At 41.2% G+C, this 19,846-nt stretch overlaps 1 protein-coding gene across 1 annotated transcript in view; it reads left to right on the top strand.

Annotated features, from left to right (window-relative positions):
* LOC126215287 (uncharacterized) overlaps window positions 1-18,857 on the top strand; it is a 109,743-nt gene extending 90,886 nt beyond the window's left edge. The window contains exons 6-8 of the mRNA XM_049941975.1: window positions 5,546-5,725; window positions 12,992-13,216; window positions 17,497-18,857. Of these exons, the coding sequence (XP_049797932.1) occupies window positions 5,546-5,725; window positions 12,992-13,216; window positions 17,497-17,704 (613 nt within the window). The 3' untranslated portion in view covers window positions 17,705-18,857. The remainder of the gene's footprint in view (window positions 1-5,545; window positions 5,726-12,991; window positions 13,217-17,496) is intronic.
* Window positions 18,858-19,846: the final 989 nt, after the last annotated feature.

Here is a 19,846-nt window from a genome sequence, read left to right on the forward strand (position 1 = left end):
CCCGTGGTAGCGTGAGCAGCTGCAGAAAGAGAGGTCCTTGGTTCAAGTCTTCCCACGAGTGAACATTTTACTTTCTTTATTTTTGCATAGTTATTATCTGTCCATTCGTTCATTGACGTCTCTGTTCACTGTAATAAGTTTAGTGTCTGTGTTCTGCGACCGCATCGCAAAACCGTGCGATTAGTAGACGAAAGGACGTGCCCCTCCAATGGGAACCGAAAACATTTGATCGCAAGATCATAGGTCAACCGATTCCTCCACAGGAAAACACGTCTGATATATTCTATACGACAGTGGTGACGGCATGTGCGTCACATGACAGGAATATGTTGTCGACCCACCTAACTTGTACACTTGGCGAATGGGTAAAAAGATTCTTCTACCTTGCCCGATTTAGTTTGTCTTGTAGATGTGATAATCACTCCCAAAAAAGTGATGAAAACATAAGAGTTTGTCACATAAACTGAAAATAAAAAATTAAACTTTTCACTCGATGTAAGATTTGAACCAAGGACCTTTCACTCCGCAACTGGTCACGTTACCACGAGACCATGGCGCTCGTGTGGTCTCTGTGTCCTTGATATTGCCTATCTTCCCATGAACTACTCAGTTTGTATATTTTGCTTATTTTTTCACAGTTCCACACAACTTCTTCCTGTTTTCTCAATTGATCTGTGTTCGGTTTTTCAAGGCCTATCCACTGTGCCAACTTATAACTAAATCTGAGGGGGGTGCGATGGGGAGGTTCCCTTGTCAGATGCACTTGGAACAGTATGAGTGCGAAGGAGAGGCTTTCTTATGCCGTATCTTAACACTGGATGAGACACGGGTCACATCAAACGAGCCAAGACTGAAATGCCAATCCGACGAATGGCGTCATTATGGGTTGCCGCTAAGGTTGAAAGTGCATCAGAGCCCCAGTATGGTGAAAGTTATGGTGATTCTCGTGTACACTGTGATGGTGTTATCCTAACGCACTATGTTCCTCCGAGGCAGACCGTCAGTGCACAGTACTACCGTTCATTTTTGGAGCATCACCTGCGACCAGCTTTGCGGAAGAAGTGGCGACACTTGCTGCACAACCCACCCACCACTTTGCACGACAGTGCACAGGTGCATACAGTGCAAGCTGTGGCTGCTCTGTTCAGTCGATGAGACTGGGAACTACTGTACCATCCACCGTGCTCCCCAGACTTAAGTCCTTGTGAGTTTAATTTGATTCCAAAGGTGAAGGAATCACTTTGTGGCATTCGCTTCAGAAGTGCTCCAGAGATTCGACAGGCAGTAGACCGCTCCAATGGCACTATCAACAGAACAGGATCTTCTAACGGTATACTATGCCTTCCACATCGCTGGCAACGGGTTCTACACAACACTGGTGACTGCTTTGAAGGACAGTAACTGGTGCTAACAGGTGACTCTTTTGTATCGTTTGTGAATAAATAGTTGCCTCTATTCAAGTTCCAGTCCTCGTGTACAGTGTGTACAAGAACCGAGAGGGAGACCAAGAACAAGTGCACGGAAGTAAGGGTGTAAGCTGGTGTGTCGTCTTTTGCCCCTGCTGTTCAATGAGTGTATTGAAGAAACAATGACGGAAATACAAGAATGCTTCAAAAGTGGAATTAAAATTCAAGGTGAAAAGATATCAATGCTAAGATTTGCTGATGACATTGCTATCCTCAGTGATAGTGAAGAAAAATTATGAGACTTGCTGAATGGAATGAAGTGTAATGAGTAAACAGTATGGATTGGGAGTAAGTCGAAGAGAGATGCGAGTAATGAGAAGTAGCAGAAATGAGAACTGCGAGAAACTTAATATCAGAATTGGTGATCACGAAGTTGAAGAAGTTAAGGTAGACTTCCACTAAGTCAGCAAAATAGCCCATGATGGATGGAGGAAGGAGGACAGGAAAAGTAGGCTAGCACTGGCAGAAAGGGCATTTCTGGGAAAGAGAAGTCCACTAGCATCAGACATAGGGCTTAATTTGAGGAGGAAGTTTCTAGAATGTATGTTATGTTTAGAGCACAGCATTGTATGGCTGTGAGACACGGGCTGTGGGAAAACTGGAACAGAAGAGAATCGAAGTATTTGAGATGTGGTGCTACAGAAGAGTGTTGAAAATTAGGTAGACTGATAAGGTAAGGAATGAGGAGGTTCTCTGCAGAATCGCTGAGGAAAGTAATGTATGGAAAACGTGGACAAGAAGAAGGGAAAAGATGATAGGACATTTTTTAGGACATCAGGAAATAACTTTGGTACTTGAGGGAACTGTAGAGGAAGACAGAGACTGGGATACATCCAGCAAATGATTGAGGTCGTAGGTTGCAACTGCTGCTCTGAGATGGAAAGGCTGGCACAGGAGAAGATATTGTTGTGAGCCACATCAAACCCGTCAGAAGACTAATGCCTCAAAAAACTTAAAACTCAAAGCTCACTACCAGGCCTGATAAGAACACTAAACACATACAACAATAATTCTCACTGGTGATTGTTCTGCCTGTCAGAGAAAATTGCAAAAAAATGTTCAAGTGTGTGTGAAATCTTATGGGACTTAACTGCTAAGGTCATCAGTCCCTAGGCTTACACACTACTTAACCTAAATTATCCTAAGGACAAACACACACACCCATGCCCGAGGGAGGACTCGAACCTCCGCCGGGATCAGCCGCACAGTCCACGACTGCAGCGGCTTTGACCGCTCGGCTAATCCCTCACCGCAGAAAATTGCAACTACAGTCATTTACATACCCACCAATGGTGTGTATGGGTATGGAGTTACAATCATATCTTACTATATCTTCTTGATGCTTTATTTTTTTTTTTTTTGTCATCCTATGATTATTGAAATAAAGAAAGTGAAACTTTTTCTTAGCATAACAGCGAATAAGGTGGATACCTGACGATAATGGAAATACATAAATAGTGTCACTGGACTCAGAGATTGCAGACATGCAGTTTAAGCCCAGATGACAGTTTCTTAACAAACATTGAAAATCTATCATAAGATAATTTTTTTACAACAAAACAAATATGGTATAGTGCCCAGTTTCATTACTATGTCTTGTCTGTCAGTCGACAGCCCCAATATTTCACACTGTATTAGTGTATACGTGATGTATGGGAAAGTTAACTGCCAAGAGTAGTGTCTTCATGAGTGAAAGAGAGAGAGAGAGAGAGAGAGAGAGAGAGAGAGAGAGAGTGTGTTTTCCTGTGCATATCAGGCCGGGGTCCACAGCTTGTGGTCTTGTGGCTATCATTGCTACCTCTGAATCACGGGGTCCCGGGTTTGATTCCCCGCCGGGTTGGGGATTTTCTCCGCCTGGGAACTGGGTGTTTGTGTTGACATCATCATCATTTGGGAAGTGACGAGATTGGAACTGGAAAGATTGGGAAGTTGTATGGGCACTAATGACCACGATGTTTAGTACCCTGCAAACCAGCATCATCATCATCATAATTATTGTTATCATCAAATCAGGCAGGTAATGTTATGTGCAAGAAAATAGCTTTGATCAATTGTGCTTGGTGCAGAGGATCTCTTTACTTTCTGTACTTCTAGAATGAATACCTTGTGACATATTGTGAAGGGTTCCAGTGTTCATACTTCACTGCACCATACCCAAAGAGGAAGAAACAAAACCACACGAGTTCTGAAAAAAACACAGAAAAAAATTTTAAAATAGTGTCTGCACAAAGTATTGCGATATCAAATATGAGTTGTTGAAGTCCACAGTTAAATATGCGGATAAACCTTTTCCTCATTAACAGTAAACTTAGTTTAATTTGAAACAATATATAAGTTTTATGACAGCTTTCACTCTCTTGCTGAAGAGTAAAAGATACAACAGAAAGAAATATTCTAAAGCACGTGTTGTGGCACTCGACTGTGATGGGAACGCAGGTCTCTCGCCAGCTGGTGATAGTTAGCACGTGTTCCCTCCTAAAGTGTCTCTTCGATAATGAATGACACTTCACCATTAGAGGCATGCCAGTGGCACATTTTTTTTAGAAATATTTATTTTCACAGTGTACGACACAAATGACTACCGACTAGTTTTGGTCGTATGTAAGATGGAAAAAAATAATCTGATAATAAGGTCAGACCACAGCAGGTGACACAGAGTTTCCTGATAACTGTTAGTCAGAAAAGCACTGTTGTGGAGCTACGGCCACAAATCGGCAACTAATCGATAATGATTGTGGGGAAGTCTGTGCACTTTAAAGGGGACCATCTAATACCTGCTCCACTAAAGAGTCCAAGTACCAGTTAAATTAGCGAAAGTAATGATCTAGTTGAACAGTCAAAGAATAGGCAGACTTTCATCTCCTATCTGTGGCTGCCTATGTTAGATGCAAGTTTTCAGTGAATTTTGCCAGGTAAAGCTCAGCTGTTAAACTAACTGTGCTAATAGAACCGTAGTGTTATAAATTTGTTGAAATGACGATCTGTACTGGAGAAACAGCACTGCGTTAAGATAGAGAATGTGTGGTACTGTAAAATGCAATGTCTAAAGGCCACACATTTTAGTTTTTGCTGGTGTACAGAGAACTCTTACTATAACAAGTGCAATAACAGTTTATTTGGACAAAACAGCCTGTAAGCAAATCCAAATATGTTCTCTTGCCGCACAGATTTACTCAGGTATGTGACTGATTGGCTGTATCTATTTGGAAAATTTTTCTCTATTTAATGTTGCCTCTCATCAGATTGATTTTTTCTCCGCATCCTGTTTAATGGTCATCTTCATATCTTAAGTGTCCACACTTGGTTATCGGTCAGTGACATCTAAAACTGATCAAAATCTTTGATATCTGGAAAACTATCATGTTTTGGATCTCGCATGTACAAAGTGCAAGTGTTCTAACAGTTCCGTCTGGTCGAAATTGGATAGCACGTCGTGATCTGTGACCTAGATATCTCCAAAAAAGGTGGCATAGTGACCCAACCTCCCACATTGTGTTAGAGAACTGAGTAACATCTCCGTAACTACAATTGCCCCTGTACTCCCTCTTCACACTTTTAGATCCTTCTGTCCAGCCACATTTTCCTTGTATCCCAGTGTTCTTAGCTGGTGCAGTCTTCATAAATTTCCATTCCCCAAGACTCGCTATGTCAGAAAATATTTATTTTGTATACTTATAAATTCTTTTGTATTTGCCACTATTATTATCATCATCATTGTTATTATTTTGTTATTAGAAGCAGCAGTAATGGAAATGTTGCCGGTATGAACTGTATTAGCTCATAGTCAGTACTACTTATTTACATGGTCCCCAAAGTAAAAAAGGTACTCTGTGTGAAACACTGGTCCAGTGTAAGAGAGGGCCTGAAGGCCCTCATGCGATTGAGTTAAATAAATAAATAAATCTTTTTGTGACATTTAGTTTGGGTTGGCACCTAATTAGCATGCCAAAATCAACAGATGGATGTGTCAACATCTTGTTAGCAGGTGGTGTCAAATTTCTGTGTCTAATTTTTTCCATTACATAGAAAAAAAAAAAATCTTTCACAACATAAAATTTGTACTCGGCTGTGTTTTTAAGGACTGGTGGGCTGCCAAAACTGAGGCTTCTGAATCTACAAGCGGGTCGCAGCCTGGACGATAGCACTGTAATTGCCATCAGCCGTGGTTTCCCCACTTTACGGGAACTCTTCGTCCGACATTCTGAACTACTCTCTGACGCTGCATTCTCACAGATCTACCATCTGGAACACCTTGAAGTGTAAGTATTGTTGCTGACTGGAATGTAGTGTGAACAAAGTAATTGCTGGAGCAGTTGACAGTTTGTGACATGTAGGAACTGTAACAATTATTTAGTTTGGAAATGTGAACATGAGGTAAAAGGATTTTTTTTTTTTTTTTTGTCCGGACCAGTGGCCATTTGTATAGCCATTCAAACATCTGTCTTCCTGTAGTTGTTACAGTATATTAAGCAAGGTTTGAATGATGAAGTGGAGCCAGTGTACAGGAAAATTGTGCAAACTAATCAATTCCTCTTGCAAAAGATTTTAATTGGGTTGAATTAATGCTCAGCAAAAGGCACCATTTGTATACACACTGTTCAGATTTCATGTGCAAAAAGAGTCTGGTGAGGCTGATGGTTCAAATTTGGTCTACTGGTATATTGGACCTTAACCAAAAATAAGTTTTAACCATTTGAAAAAAAAAAAAATATCTTGCTCCATTGGATTTGACATGTAAAAAACATGTTTTTCTGGGAGGTTTTTGAAGTCGCCACTTGTATATTTTAAACTTGTATGAAGTGGTTCAAACTTTGCACGAAGGTGGATAAATGGATTCTTTTTATCTAGTAATCATTATCTATTGTCAAGACACAGGTTAAAAGAAGCATGTAAAATTCTTACATGTAGGAACTAAATGCATGGAAACAGTTTAAAGTGAATCAAATAATTAAGACGTGCGTTCTTATAATAAAATTGAAAACTATCTACCAAAGGTCTATCTTCATTTGGATTTCACTTGCAAAAAATGTTTTAGTGAGCTATTTTTTGTGTGTGCCACGTCTGTGTTTCAAACTTCTGGAAATGTTTTAAGAACATAGACAAATACATGTAATTATCGGTTGTCCTGTACTTTTGTATAACAGCAACTGTGTGAAAGTAAACTAGGAGAGGTTGAATAAATAGCCAACCAATTGCAAATAAAGGTATATTGGAACCCTTGACCTAGGTTTCAACAATTTTCAAACTCTCCTCTTCAGAAGTTGTAATGGACCTTAAAAATTGAATTGATGGTTACATCAGCATCTGGTGTAACAAGCGAATACCTTATCTCACAATCTTTTTGCTACAGTTGTTACTTTATTCTGTTTAAAATAGTTTTATAACCATTAATGCAGTTGTTAAGTCCCATTACACCTTTTGAAGAAGACAATTTTAAAATTAAACAATAGGAAATCCAGGATGGAATTTAACAATGTTGTGAAAAGGGTAGTTGCTACTCACCAAATAGCGGAGATGCTGTATCGCGTATACGGACAACGAAAAGACTGTCAGAAAGTGAGCTTTTGGCCAACAAGGCATTCATTCGAAATAGACAAAACACACAAAGTGTTGTGGCCAGATCCTCTGTGTTTTGTGTGTGTTTGTTTTTCTGACAAAGGCCTTGTTGGCCAAAAGCTCACTTTATGAAAGTCTTTTTGTTGTGCCTGTCTGTGAGCAAGCATCTCCGCCATTTGGCGAGTAGCAAGTATCTGTTACAATTTTAAAACTGTTGAAACCTAGAGGAAGGATTCCAGTAAACTTTATTTGAAACTGATTGGCTGACCTTTTTTTTCCCCAATCTCTTCAAATTTCTAAGAAACACGGTTCAAAAGACAATAAAAAAACTAATATCAGATCAGTTGTCATTTGAGTCAACAAAAATCTTCATTGGGTGCCAAGCTATTGTGGTCTAATGTCAAAATTATGGGAGAGTAAAAGTTGGGAACCAGAATGTAAAATGCTCCTATCAGGGCACAAAAAAGGCGAATGTGTCGTTGTTAGAGTTAGTGATGTAAAGAAGGCAACTAGCTTTTTGACTTAACTGGCAGCTTCAAAGACATTTAAATCAAAACATCTTGACATATTTGCACTTTTTACGAGTTAACGCAATTTTCCAGTGCAGTGAGCTCTCTTAGCTGCAATGTGGAGTCTAAAGTCTCTGATCTTGTGCCCAAAATCCAGAAGATTCGCCAGCCACAGTAAATAGTGTTAATATCATATGGCTGAAGGGCATACATCTAATAGCTAAAACAGTTTTTGGCGGTGGGTTTGGTACATGTTACTTTACTTGACACTGTGCTATATATTACATTACATGGGTACAAAAGCACGAATATGTCAGTATGTTTTCATTTATATGTCTTTGAAGCTGCCAGACAAGTCAGAAAGCTGGATCTCTTTTTTTTTTATATTCGTAAATCTGCCCAGAATATGTGCACCTTTTTTGTGCTATGATAGGAACATTTTTAATTTGATTTGTTAGTACGATATGGGAAAGACTTGAATCCGACACTTCCACAAGACAAGATGGTGAATGAGCACCTCCATCTGCTGTGTTGGCCGCCTGTTCCTTGGTGGCAAGCTTTGAAGCTGTTTAGAAGACAAGGACAAAAAGAGGAAAGGTCACAGCTGCAGCTGATGCCATGAAAAATGACTATCAAATTTGCTTATTTAAAATTTACTTTTTTTCTTCCTTTTGCAACAGCTATGTATATTTAAGGCAATTGATCAACTCTCTTGGTATACATGCTTATGTTGTTATAAAACAAAATATGGATACAAGAAGTTTAAAGTTTAATTGTTTACATAATTAAAGTAGCTCGGAGGACAATTAACGCCCTCTTTAGCATCCATCCACGTGCAAGGACACAAAGTTCTGTGCAGATTGCTGGAGCATAGTTGTGTGTAACTGGCTAGCAGGCCCGCCTTAGCAAACGTCTAAAACAGGAGACTGAAACAAATCTTATTAAGTAAAGTTACTGATACCTAATATCAAAGGGTTACAGAGCACAAACAGGAAGTGGAACACTGAAGCTGTATCAAAAAAATTACCCTCATTCCTTTCCAAATTGAAAATGTCTTGAAAGTTATTAAGTTGTGACACTGAATGAAAATACACTACTGGCCATTAAAATTGCTACACCATGAAGATGACGTGCTACAGACGCGAAATTTAACCAACAGGAAGAAGATGCTGTGATATGCAAGTGTTTAGCTTTTCAGAGCATTCACACAAGGTTGGCGCCGCTGGCGACAACTACAACGTGCTGACATGAGGAAAGTTTCCAACCGATTTCTCATTCACAAACAGCAGTTGACCGGCATTGCCTGGTGAAACATTGTGATGCCTCGTGCAAGGAGGAGGAATACATACCATCACATTTTCGACTTTGATAAAGGTCGGATTGTAGCCTATCGCGATTGCGGTTTATCACATCGCGACATTGCTGCTCGCGTTGGTCGAGATCCAATGACTGTTAGCAGAATATGGAATCGGTGGGTTCAGGAGGGTAATACGGAACGCCGTGCTGGATCCCAACGGCCTCATAACACTAGCAGTCAAGATGACAGTCATCTTATCCGCACGGCTGTAACGGATCGTGCAGCCACGTCTTGAGCCCTGAGTCTACAGATGGGGACGTTTGCAAGACAACATCCATCTGCACAAACACTTCGACATTTGCAGCAGCACGGACTGTCAGCTTGGAGGTGGTGGCTGCGGTTACCCTTGACGCTGCATCACAGACAGGAGTGCCTACGAAGGTGTACTCAACGACGAACCTGGGTGCACAAATGGCAAAACGTCATTTTTTCGGATGAATCTAGGTTCTGTTTACAGCATCATGATGGTCGCACCCGTGTTTGGCGACATTGCGGTGAACGTACATTGGAAGCGTGTATTCGTCATCGCTATACTGGTGTATCACCCGGTGTGATGGTCTGGGGTGCCACTGGTTACACGTCTCGGTCGCCTCTTGTTCACACTGACGGCACTTTGAACAGTGGACGTTACATTTCAGATGTGTTACGACCCGTGACTCCACCCTTCATTCGATCCCTGCGAAACCCTACATTTCAGCAGGATAATGCACGACCGCATGTTGCAGCTCCTGTACAGGCCTTTCTGGATACAAAAAATGTTCGACTGCTGCCCTGGCCAGCACATTCTCCAGATCACTCACCAATTGAAAACGTCTGGTCAATGGTAGCCGAGCAACTGGCTCGTCACAATACGCCAGTCACTACTCTTGATGAACTGTGGTATCGTGTTGAAGCTGCATGGGTAGCTGTACCTGTACACACCACCCAAACTGTGTTTGACTCAATGCCCAGGCGTACAAGGCCGTTATTACAGCCAGAGGTGGTTGTTCTGGGCACTGATTTCTCAGGATCTATGCACCCAAATTGCGTGAAAATGTAATCACATGTCAGTTCTAGTGTAATATATTTGTCCAATAAATAGCTGTTTATCATCTGCATTTCTTCCTGCTGTAGCAATTTTAATGGCCAGTAGTGTACAATGCTGAATATTAAAACTGGAACACTGAAGGTGGCATCCGTCAGATATCAAATTGGCACGAATGAGGTAGAAGTAACTTTGTCAATGGTACGTATGAAAGGAAAGATTGTGCAGTGGATTAGAAAACTGATTTGAATGTCGGTTGTACATGTCAATATCGTGTACCACCTTGAGCAAAAAAGGGAATAATGTCTAGCGACACACGTCAAAATTTAACCATGACGGGATTGTCGCCTGTCGAGATGCCAGTTTATCGTTCTGTAGTATCGCTGCTCGCATCAGTCAGGTATTGAGACCTCGATGCAGTTCTGGAATTGACGAGTTTGGGGTGGCCGTATTTGACCCGATACGGGATTCTGATGGTGCTTAGCGCCTAGCACTTGAGAGGACACATACATCGTTTGCTAGGCTGTGTAGGATTGCATGAGCATGCCGTGTATATCATATTAGGAAATGGGTTAAAAAGATTAGTTGCAATGAGACGAGTATCCACTCAAGTTGTGTGACATCTGGAGCGTACGAGCTGTCAGCCAGACGAATGCCGGCACAGCATCAGCGAGAGGCTGTTCTGTACTTGACAATGGCACTGGACACTGCAGTGGCACCGTACCACCTTATCAGCATTCTTCTTCTTCTAATCAAGTTGTGCCACAAACTCCTCTTCCCCCCAATTCTATTCAGTACCTCCTCATCAGTTATGTGATCTACCCATCTAATCTTCAGCATTCTTCTGTAGCACCACATTTCGAAAGCCTCTATTCTCTTCTTGTCCAAACTATTTATCGTCCATGTTTCACTTCCATACATGGCTACACTCCATACAAATACTTTCAGAAACGACTTCCTGACACTTAAATCTATACTCGATGTTAACAAATTTCTCTTCTTCAGAAACGCTTTCCTTGCCATTGCCAGTCTACATTTTATATCCTCTCTGCTTCCACCATCATCAGTTATTTTACTCCCCAAATAGCGAAACTCATTTATTACTTTAAGTGTCTCATTTCCTAATCTAGTTCCCTCAGCATCACCCGACTTAATTCGACTACATTCCATTATCCTCGTTTTGCTTTTGTTGATGTTCATCTTATACCCTCCTTTCAAGACACTGTCCATTCCGTTCAAGTGCTCTTCCAAGTCGTTTGCTGTCTCTGACAGAATTACAATGTCATCGGCAAACCTCAAAGTTTTTACTTCTTCTCCATGAATTTTAATACCTACTCCGAATTTTTCTTTTGTTTCCTTTACTGGTTGCTCAATATACAGATTGAATAACATCGGGGAGAGACAACAACCCTGTCTCACTCCCTTCCCAACCGCTGCTTTCCTTTCATGCCCCTCAACTCTTATAACTACCATCTGGTTTCTGTACAAATTGTAAATAGCCTTTTGCTCCCTGTATTATACCCCTGCCATCTTTAGAATTTGAGAGAGAGTATTCCAGTCCACATTGTCAAAAGCTTTCTCTAAGTCTACAAATGCTAGAAACGTAGGTTTGCGTTTCCTTAATCTTTCTTCTAAGATAAGTCGTAGGGTCAGTATTGCCTCACGTGTTCCAACATTTCTACGGAATCCAAACTGATCTTCCCCGAGGCCGCCTTCTATCAATTTTTCCATTCATCTGTAAAGAATTCGCGTTAGTATTTTGCAGCTGTGACTTATTAAACTGATAGTTCGGTAATTATCACATCTGTCAACACCTGCTTTCTTTGGGATTGGGATTATTATATTCTTGTATGTGTATACAATGTAAAGGTTCCATTCTTTTGTACACATTTAGATGTCGAAATACTATCCGTGGACTTTGGCAGTTTCAGAGTAGTGTGTGCATATGGGATTGGGGTGACATGCTAACAGTGAGTACTCATTTGTAATTTGTGTTTATACTGGTGCCTTTCATCTTTCACTTCCAAATTCTCTACTGATTGCGACATCCACCCACGATTCGTGACCCGCAGTCGAAGCCTTACCACCATCAGTACCACTGACCTACTTCCCAAACTTCACAGTTTTAACCTGCCAGAAAGTTTCAGATCTGCGCATACTCCACTGCAGACAGAATATTCATTCCAAACACAGTCCCAGAGGCTACGGCTAAGCTGTTTCTCCACAATATCCTTTCTTTCACAAGTGCTAGTCCCGCAAGTTATGTGGGAGAATTTCTATGAATTTCAGAAGGTTGGAAATCAGGTATTGGCAGAAGTAAAGCAGTGGGCATGGATGTTAAATCATGCTCGGATAGCTCAGCAATAGACCACTTGCCAGCAAAAGGCAATGGTCCCAGGTTCACGTCCAGTTCCGGCACATTAAACTGCAGCAAATTCATCTTAAAACGAACACACTTAAGTAGCCTAAGTTTAAATGTTTGATTTAGTCGTAGCTGCATCATTTCTGCCATGGAAGTGCAAGTGGTGGAGGGGAACACAATTTAGGCACTACTTCATCAATATTGTAATACAGAACCATATACAAAATAGAAGCATTGAGATTAGTATGGAGAGTGGTTTGTCTCTATGGAAGAAGTGTACAGCATAGCTTTTCTCACAGTAAAACAGTGGCTTATTTACAATCTGTTCTTTCCCATTGTTTTAACAAAGACTTGAGATTCAAGAATCCTGATATTTAGGCAATTTATAGGAGTTGCAAAACAACATTAATGCTTCAAATTGAGACAGTTATTTTCCTTGCTTCAGAGCCTCTGGACATGTATGGTATTGTTTTTGTGGCTTTCCTTTTGTGATTGTCAAGTCAGTTCGTAAGTACATTTGTCCTCAACCCCCCCTCCCTAGTCTATATTAGATAGGAGTTTAATTTTGTGATACTTTTCCTTGAAGGTGTTCAGAACATTTTGATTTACATCAAAGATGCTCTGTTTCACAGATGACCACTGGAAGTGACATTCATTACATTTTTTTCTCTTAACTTGGTCCTTGATAAATGATAGCAGCCTTGTGGTTTGTTCCAGATTGGACGTGTCAGGTTGCACAGGTCTCGGTGGGGCGTTTGTCCCCTACCTCGTCAGGCTACCACACCTTCGCACGTTGGTCATGGAAGAACTGGAGTTTCCGAAGCTGCAACCGGGTCTGAGCAGTATCCTCGAATTGTCCGGTTTGCGCGCACTGTCACTCAGCTGGTCCCTTGTTACTGGAATGCCATTTGATAAATTTCCAGGAAATCTTGTCAGTCTCAGGTGAGGAAATGCCTAAATCTACACGATTACTCTGCAGTTCATACTTAAGTGTTTGGCAGAGGGTTCATAGAACTATCATTACCCTTTCTCTGCCTTTTCACTCTTGGATAGAACGTGGCAAAAATGAGCTCTGTAATCTTTCACTGCAGGCTTTGACTTCACTTATTTCAGTGTAGTGGCCATTTCTCCCTGTTTAGGTTGCAATCTACAAAATTTGGAGGGGAAAGTTAACTACCATAATTTCATGAAGAGATATAGTCACAAAAAAAGCCTCTGTTTTAACTATTGCTGTCCCAGTTCGCACACTGTATCCGTGACGAGTGTGATCGGCGGTCAGAATATCTTTATGTGAGGCTAGCTAAGTGTCCTCTGAGCCATTTGTGGGAGCATAAGCGAATAAAATGTTCTCAGATCTTGAACTGTGTTGCTCCAGATTTCATTCTGCTGATGTAGCTTGAAAAGTGAGGAAATGTATGCAAGGGTAGTTATTCTGCTATCATCTGTAGGGGGGGGGGGGGTGACCAGCATGTTGAATTGCTGTACAAGATGCTCGTTTCATTCCCAAAAGTACCGAGGATTTTTCCTAGTGAGGGGCTGAAATGGGAGGCACTTAGCTTCTAGAGACAGACTGAAGGGTCACTCGAATGAGAAGTAGTGGCCCCGCGGTCAGGAAGCAGTGACTGGTAGAGTGATGGGTGGACCACATGCCCTTACATATTGTATTGTATTTCATTAATCCAAGAAATAACAATATTATACAGCTTGTATGTATGGTTTTGCAAAAATCAGAGGTAAATGTTACTGATTGCGGTCAGAGCTAAACACAACCTATAACTTCAACTTCGAGAATTCCTTGTCATTTTCGAGACTCTTCATTCTCTGTAAGTTAGCTGAGAAATTTGGAAATGTACTCTGATTGAGAACCCCCCCACCATTCCCGTCCCCTGGATCCATAACTTTCAACAAGCACATAAATGGTAAACAGAAGATGATTTGCCTGACTACCTATCTATTATTAATGAAATGGTATTGATTATCATGCTCAAGCTATCATACAGTAAGGCCAAAGGCCCTGATTCGACACCTGAATGTGGGTTATAAACATTACCTGCTAATAGTAATGTTTTTCTTGAATAACTCAAAAACTGTGGCATCTAGCAAAAAGATTTCACAGTATAAAATAAAACTACATTAAGTTTCGTAAAAAATTTCCTGTTCATGTTATCTTTAGGAGTAATAGTTTCTGTGTTCTAGGTGTTGGAAAAATCCCATATTTTTAAAAATATTACTTCAATGGTGTAAAATAAATGTTTACTGCTAAATGAACTGGGTTGATAACAAATGTTAAATGTGTGTACCACATCTAACTGCAGTAAAGCAGTGTTACGGGATAAATTTTGTCACCTTCTAGCCCAGTCAATGAAGACGAAAAAAGGCTGAATAGGGGGGAAATGTTGTGTAGTCATAAATTTTTGTGCACTGGTAGAGGGCCTGTCATGAACAAAATGCAGAAAATCCTAAGTGGTAGGTTGTGAGCACTGGGATTTTGGCAGGGGGAGGTTAAAGGTTACTTTTTTATGCTGTCCTTGGATAACTCGAAAAACAGTGGCTGTTAGCAAAACTTTTTCACAGTACAAACTACATTAAATTTCCTATCCATTTTATCTCTAGTACTAATAGTTTGTGTTCTACGAGTTGAAAAAATATCACACATTATTAAAAAAAGTATTTTAATGGTACAAAATAAATGTCTACTGCTAAATGAAGTGGGCTAAGAACAAATATTATGTGTGTGTACCTGCAGTAGAACAGTATTAAGGGATGAATTGCATTCTGGAGATGTCATAGGGTGGAAGGGGAAGGGGTAGAGAGTAGAGGGCGACAGAAAGGAGGTCGCAAGTTTGTGGTCGTGCACTTGCCTCGTTAATAAGTGTGCAAACTTAAGACGGAGCAGGTGATTTGCCACCCTATCTACCCCACTACATCACAGAAAGCAGCTACAGGATGTGTCACGAATTTATAACGATCCTCTACAACACACCTTATGAGTCACTGACGGTGAAGTGTGCAGACGTGCATAGGGTGTTTATTTTTCACAAATTTCATCAATTTTGCATGAAATACAGATAAGAGCTACCAATAGTAGTAATGCAAGAAATGCATATGGACAGGTGTTATGTAAATCTGTGAACACTGTCCTATGGTGCTAGAAGGGAAACTGATTCTTAGTCATTCTGTACATTAGCTACAGCGTTTTTCTGGCAAATGCAACTTCTCCCACCACGACTGCTGCTCAATTTTCATTTTGCAGACAGGCTCTATCTCCCCTGCATTTCCTGCCCACTTCTCTCTTATGTGAGTAGACAGAATAACTCTACTGTGCTCATATTTATTTAGTGTTGTGGAGCTATTTTCAGTTCATTGAGTGCTTACTGCACTTGTTAAGTGACCTTTTTTGTAAAATATATTCCTATATACAGTGCTTGAGAATTGTGTAATTTGTAAGTGTGATGTTATCAGTGACCTTCGCAGTGTTGGTAGGAAAGGAATTGGATTGGTAAATATGGCACCTTGTTACTGTCTGTCATTGACAACATATTGTGAAGCATTGTAATTGTGTTGTAGTCACTTCTTGTGGCGAATTAATGATTGACTGGAAAGACACAGCACTTCTCTCACCATTGTGTTACTATAAGACTGCATAAATCTATTCCATTCAGCAACACCTGGCACTTGTAAGAGTGGGCTGCACTGAGTGGAACCACTTATCACACATCTAAGGTGAGTTTGTTTGTTTACAACATGCTACATTACAGTATTTGTAATACTGTATTTGTGTATTTTGTGTGTGTGTGTCAGAGAGATTGAGAGAGGAAGGGGGGAGGACAGAGAGAGAGAGAGAGAGAGAGAGAGAGAGAGTGTAAAGAGCTTGTTGTGTTTCACAGCAAAAATGCTTTCTAAATCTACGTTGAGTTTGTGTCAATAGACAGTTCTCTTTGAGGTAATTCATAATGTTTGAGCACAATAGATGTTCCAAAATCCTGCTGCATATCGATGTCAGTGCCATACAAGATGACTAAGAATCAGTTTCGCTTCTAGCACTGTAGAACAGTGTGCAGAGATTTATGTAGATTCTGCCCATGTGTGTTTCTTATGTTACTATTATTACTAACTCCTATCTGTATTTCACGTAGTGTTAATACACTCTGGAAAATACACACCCGGGCACGTCTGTGCGCCACATCACTAGTAGTTCGTAAGGCACGCTGTGCAGGTCGGTATAACTTTGTGAAACACCCTGTAGTTGCTTGTCGTGACAGTGGTGCAGATAGTGCGGACTCGTCTGCTAGCTCTTCAGTTTGCAGACCTGTGAAGGAGGGAAGTGCACGATCACAATCCGGCGACCTACCTTCCTCACCCTTCTGCCTTCTACCCCCTCCCCCTCCATCCTATTAGATCCCCAGAACTCAGTTTATCTCTTAATGTTGTTCTACTGTGCCTAGTCATAGTACACATGTAATTTAGTAGTAAACATACCATTAAAACAATATTTTTAATAATATGTGATTTTTCCACCTTCTGCAATGTGGAAACTATTAGTCATAGAAATACAATGAAGGGGACATTATTTTAGTAAGTTTAATGTAGTTTAATTTTGCACTGCAAAACATTTGTACTAGGAGCCATAGTTTTTGAGTTATTCAGGAAAGGCCTTAAAAAGTGGCCAGAAAGTGCCCCTCCCCCCATTGCATCCCGACACTCACAACCCTCAGTCAGGAGTTTTAATATGTTGTTCATGAGACTCCCTCCTGTCATTGTACAGAAATTTGCAAGTACATAATTTTCTTCGCTAATTTTCCTTCATTTTTTGCACTATCCCTTCATTTTTTTCTAATCCTTTTTTGTGTGTACGGGAGCCCGTAGTAGTACCACTGTAAAGTCTGCCTGCTTAGCTGGATGGTAATGTGCTCGCTTCCCGTGCAGTGGGCCCCGGTTCGATTCCCGGCCGGGTCGGAGATTTCCTCGGTGCATCGACTGGGTGTCATTTCGCCCTCATCATTGTTTCAGCCCCGTCACTGGCACACGAGTTGTCCAGTGTGGCGTCGACTGTAATAAGACTCGCACTCGGCAGCCGAACTTTCGCGGCTGGGGCCTGCCGGCCAGCAATGCCGTACGACCATTTCATTTTTTACCATTGTAAAAAATCTTCTCTGTGTAGAGGTACCACAGGTGGATGGTGATATTGTGGCAGTAACAGCAGGTTTCTACTCTTACCACAGGGAGCTGACAGTACACTGGTGCAGAGGTGATCCTAAAGCCACAGATGGGCTGACTGAGCAGATGCCCAAGCTTAAAATTCATGGCTACTTTGAAGATCAGGAGCCAGACAGTGACTGTGATAATAGCAGCAGCAGCAGCAGCAGCAGCCATCGTGAGAGTGATAATGATGAAAGTAATATATCTGTTCTCTTTCTAGAGGATGTATAAAAGTGATATGATATTTATATACAAGTGTATAACCGATCACATCTTGGCTCTAACTATGTAACTTGATCACACCTTTCGTGATTGAACTGTCAAATTTTTGTAAGATTGTTGCTAAACTGGCTTCGCTGTAATTTCATGTTAACAAAGGCAAAAACTGTTTGGAAGTAGCCACGCGCTTGGAAGTGCAATGTCATGGTTTGTGCGGCCCCTCCCACTGGAGGTTCGTGTCCTCCCTCGGGCGTGTGTGTGTGTGTGTGTGTGTGTGTGTGTGTGTGTGTGTGTTCTTTGCATAAGTTAGTTAAAGTAGTGTGTAAGTGACCAATGACCTTAGCAGTTTGGTCCATTAGGAATTCACACACGTTTGAACATTTTGTTTTGAAGTAAGGTAATTGCAAATTATTTTGCAAATCTCTAGCTAACAATAATGTTACAGTGAAACCTAATTTTTATGTTTCCACTTTTTACATGCATTTTTGTGAGTCCCAACAGAAGTTCTATTCTCTTAGTACAATGCTTTTATGTTAACGATTCCACGTTACAACATTTCCCGCTTTTAAGTTTTCTTTAAAGTTATTGATCATGTAATGTAGTGTTACCGCGGTAAGCAAGATTGCATTGTCAGCATGTTGGGTCACAGCTGACTTTAATATAGGTTTGCAGTGTTTGGAATGGTGGGAAAGCATGCTGAGTCAGTGCATTAATGATAACCGTGATCTGATGATAGTGACACTGGTAACAACCTTCCTACTGCTTATTGCATTGGACTACAGCAGATTTAATTTAATTTCACAGTAAATAAACACTGCTTTTGAAGACAGCCATCTCTGGCTTTCTCATTGTTACTTCCGCATGAAATATGCTTATCCGTACTAAGTGCACGGTCCTCGGTTGGTACGACGTGATGTCGGAAGTGAGTGCCCTCCTTGGCGGCAACAAGCTTCAGATTTTGTACCTATTGTTATCTGTTTATGAAGACTGAAAATTTCTCTTTTTTAAGTAATATGTTCCAAGTTTTATTTACCATAATTTTGTGATTAATATCAATAATAAGTCTTGCATTAGAACATGAATATCTTTTTAATGGGCTTTTGTAAAAAGACTTGGCTTCCATGTTTCAGATTTTTTTAAATAGGCAAAATTTAAGTTGTTTTAATTTCATATTTTGAAAAATATAAAGCTGCCCTTCTGCCTTCCACCCGGTCACTCAGTGTACCGGAAACCAACACACACTGATCGGTACTTGAACGCCAATAGTTTCCACCACCCTGTACACAAGAAAGCTGTCCTGAACACGTTGGTTCATAGAGCCGAGATTATCTCTAACGACGACCACCTACAGTCTGAATTGCAGAACTTAAAATGTGTTTTCGGGGAAAATGGATACAGCAAGAGAGACATTGCAAATGCTTTCGAGGGCCACCGACGAAAGACACCAGGTGAATCACTAGAGGAGGCCAAATGGACTGTATTCCTGCCATACTGTGGAGCAACTAGCAGTAAGTTAGGACGTCTGCTGCAGAAACGTGGGCTGAGACCAGTGTTCCGGCCCGCCCCCGATATACGAGATATGTTGCGCCCTGTTAAAGACGACGTTGCTCTTAGTGTGTGGTGTGCCCTGTGAATGTGGCAGCATGTATACTGGACAAACAATTTGCACAAGCGCCATTTAAACAAAGGGAGCTTGACAAGTCTGCCATAGCGGAGCATTGCCTAGAAAACGGACATAAAATACAGTTCGGAAATACAAAAGTGTTGGCTCATGCGTCTACATATTGGGACTCCGTTATAAAGGAAGCAGCCGAGATTCGTTTAAACAACAGTAGTTTCAACAGAGACCAGGGATACTCACTCAGCAGGGCATGGGGACGGGCGTTGGACATCGAAAGAAAGCAAAGACAGATGCGCGATGCGGGAGCAGCAGTTTCAAACGTGGCGCCTGCCCCTGGCGCCACTTGACGTCACAGGTGCTGCCACGGGCAATAGCTCCACTAGCTGTCCGGGTTGACTTACGTACTCGCCACATTGGATCGATCTGATTGGCTGCTGATGATGTCATCATGCCTATATAAGTGAGAAACCGGAGCAGCCCCGGCAGTCAGTGAACTCCTGACGACAATGGCGGAGATGGCGATCGAAAGCTTG

This window comes from Schistocerca nitens, chromosome 12 (genome assembly GCF_023898315.1).
Source record: "Schistocerca nitens isolate TAMUIC-IGC-003100 chromosome 12, iqSchNite1.1, whole genome shotgun sequence".
Taxonomy (NCBI): domain Eukaryota; kingdom Metazoa; phylum Arthropoda; class Insecta; order Orthoptera; family Acrididae; genus Schistocerca; species Schistocerca nitens.